The sequence below is a fragment of the Myotis daubentonii genome, chromosome X, assembly GCF_963259705.1.
Source record: "Myotis daubentonii chromosome X, mMyoDau2.1, whole genome shotgun sequence".
Lineage (NCBI taxonomy): Eukaryota > Metazoa > Chordata > Mammalia > Chiroptera > Vespertilionidae > Myotis > Myotis daubentonii.
In genome coordinates this window covers 121,619,380-121,622,513 of record NC_081861.1, presented here as the reverse complement: position 1 = coordinate 121,622,513, position 3,134 = coordinate 121,619,380, and the positions used below count along the sequence as shown (strand labels likewise).

Sequence of the window (3,134 nt, the reverse complement as noted above, 5' to 3'; positions counted from 1 at the left end):
GCGATTACTAGTGTTACAATTTTGACCTCAAACACCACCAACCTCACATCTTGGAATTTTTAATTGTATTTTTATCCTGAAGATATCAGATGACATACAGCCCTGTAGGACATCTATACCAACCCAGCCAAAGTGTTTCTTATCAAGTAAATTAATTAACTTGCTATGGAACATTTTAGAATAGTTTATAAGCAATTAAGAAAAACTTTCCAGTGGATACATACAAGGCTCCTGTAAAATGAGTCAAGCACTAACTGGTTCGCTCTCATCAAAACATCTATCCCTCACTTTCAGTTTGCCAATTTGGCTTTTGAGCATCACATGTTAAAAGCAGTATCACCATTACTTCTCAAAGGTTCTGTGGAGATGTATATATAACACATAGTTTATGGACTTCCATCTACACTGGGACGAAAGAGCAAGGCACATCCCATTCCTGCAGCAGATGGAAATTTCTTGCTGGTTAATCTATGTCTTAAAGTGACTGCTAGAAGCAGTTTACCATTGCAGGCTTTAGTCTCTCAACTCAGGACTCACTTCAGAGGGACTGGCCATTGTCTACCTATTCCACAGCCTCCTCATCTGACCCACCACCCAGCTGAACATAATTTATTTTATTTTAAATTTAATTTTATCATTTTATTTTTTAAATTAAATTCTTTTAAAATGTATTTATTGATTTTTTACAGAGAGAAAGGGAGAGGGATAGAGAGTCAGAAACATTGATCAGAGAGAAACATCGATCAGCTGCCTCCTACACACCCCCCACTGGGGATGTGCCCGCAACCAAGGCACATGCCCTTGACCGGAATCGAACCCGGGACCCCCAGTCCACAGGCTGATGCTCTATCCACTGAGGCAAACCAGTTAGGGCTAAATTAAAATTTTTAACATAAAAGTGACTCACACCAAAAGACTTACAGTTTCCCAAGGCCCCAAACCAGCTTGCCTCAGGATATTTACACATGACTGTTCACATCTAGATCCTCTCATGTCCTCTCTCCTTCTCTGGAATTGTCCTTATGTCTTAGGGTGTTTCTCACCATCTTCCTGACATGACAGCTGCTCCTAGACTTTAACATAGTTTGAGCATAGTCGGCCTTGTTTATACTGACATACCCAGAAGTAGCAAGAAGCCTACCAAAGAGTAGATGCTCAAGGAATATGAGAAATAAATGACACCATGTGCAAGAGAACTAATTTATTATGATGAAATTAAGTCAACACTCTTGAATAATCTAAGCACATCCAAAAATAGCTCTCTTCATATTACAGAACAACAGACTAAAAGTGGTAGGAGATTGCAAAAACTTATCATCCTTTAATTTATTTCTGTACTTCTTTATCCCAACTATTTTAATGTGGAGTCCTTTCACATTTCCAAGAACATGCCCAGTCAATACACTACTGTCATCTTGTTTCAAATAACTAATCAGAAAATTTCCACATTTGTTCTTAAAATGGCACAACTATTTTTTGCAATTTTAAAATATAAATTTATTAGGCTAATTATTAGATGCATGAACTACTGAGAAAATTCAAAATCGTAATATTCTTTCCCAAATGAGTAATTGACTTAATAATTTTTCCCATTTTGTTAAAATGTATTTTTAATTACAGTTGGCATAAAATAGTAAAGCTCATACTCTTAAAACTTATAAACATCAATAAATGTGTGACTTAGATCAGTCATTAATTCAGATTCAGAAGTTAGTTAAACCTTCTATTAAAAGGAGCAACGTTTAGACAAATATGCAAATTATTATACAGAACAGGAAACATAAACATGTCATAAACTCTGGTCTCTAAACTGACCCCAACCTTCCACTAATGAGAACATTAGCTGTTCTCCTCAAACACCTGGTAAATAACCTTCCTTAGCATTTACTTGGGCAAGGAAAGGCTGTTGGCCATGGCCTTGGAGCGTGCACTGGCCATGGCAGCAATTTGAGCCCTGGCTTTAGATTTGGCTTGGGCTCTCTCTTTTTCATCTCTCAAAGCCTCTTCATAATAGGGTGGGAAGGCACTAGGGGAAGTATGATTAGCCTTGGCAATAAACTCCAGGACTTTCATCTTGGTGGTTTCAGAGTAGGCTCTTGGACCCCACAGGAACTCATAGCATGGAGGATCACTGTCGGGCACCTGGCGGTACACCAGATAATCATTTTTCACCAAATCTTCTGTGATGAGCTTCTTGGGATCCCCAAAGATGAAGTGATTCCTTCCATCATGTAGCCCCATCATATTCATCACTTTCCAGATGTCCTCTTCAGTGGCGCGATTACCTCTCATGAAGATCACACCCAGGATTGTCATCAGCACACCTGTCTTGGGCACACCTCTGTTTTCTTGCGAATCACAGCTTAGTTCCAGTTTGTTAATGAGGACATAGGTATTTCTGTTGGTATCCATTTCCTTCATATCAAGGCCAAAGACCAACTCCAAGTACTCAGAAGCGCTCTTGAAAATCTCATGGAAGTTACGCTTATAACCCTGGATTACATTTCTTAGCATCTCTACCTTGGTAATGGGCTCCTTCCTTTGATACTTGTACAGCAGGTAGTGCACCAGCATAATGACCTTTTCATCCAGAGGGCCTCTGTGCCAGTACTCAGCGATATCATCGACATGTAAGGCATTTAGCATTTCCTCCAATTGATCGCTGGCATCTTCAGTAAATCTTGTGCTTGAAACAGCCTCAGCACTAGCGGTGGTGGAGTGGACTTCCCCAAGCACTTGAGGACCGCTGGGTGTTCCACTGGCAGGTGAACTCTGAAGATAATCTTTGACATCAGGAGATGGGAAAGAAGAGGACTCTTCTTCCTCCTCTGATACAGTGGCCTGAGCATCCACTGGATCCCAACTCTGTTCTCTGGCCTGGCGGCGTTTCTTACGGGCACGAAGCTTACTCTTCTGTCCTCGAGGCATGATGACTCTAGTCAGAGACAGCAAGCAGGAGTGTGGAAAAGAAGGCGACCTGGAGGAAAGAAGATGAAATGGTGTGATACCCTTATCAGGGAGATACTACCTGGGACTTTATTGACAGCTATCTCTGCAGGTTAACTTGAGGGCACTGCTCTTGGAACCCAAGATACTCCTCTTCTCTGAGCTGCCTTTCCCAGCAGGACTCTGTA

At 40.9% G+C, this 3,134-nt stretch overlaps 1 protein-coding gene across 1 annotated transcript; it reads right to left on the bottom strand.

The window, feature by feature from the left end:
- Positions 1-1,884: 1,884 nt before the first annotated feature.
- On the bottom strand, positions 1,885-2,928 carry LOC132224449 (melanoma-associated antigen B10-like). The gene has a single exon (XM_059679646.1). The coding sequence runs from the start codon at positions 2,926-2,928 to the stop codon at positions 1,885-1,887; it is 1,044 nt and encodes a 347-aa protein (XP_059535629.1).
- Between the last annotated feature and the right edge of the window lie 206 nt (positions 2,929-3,134).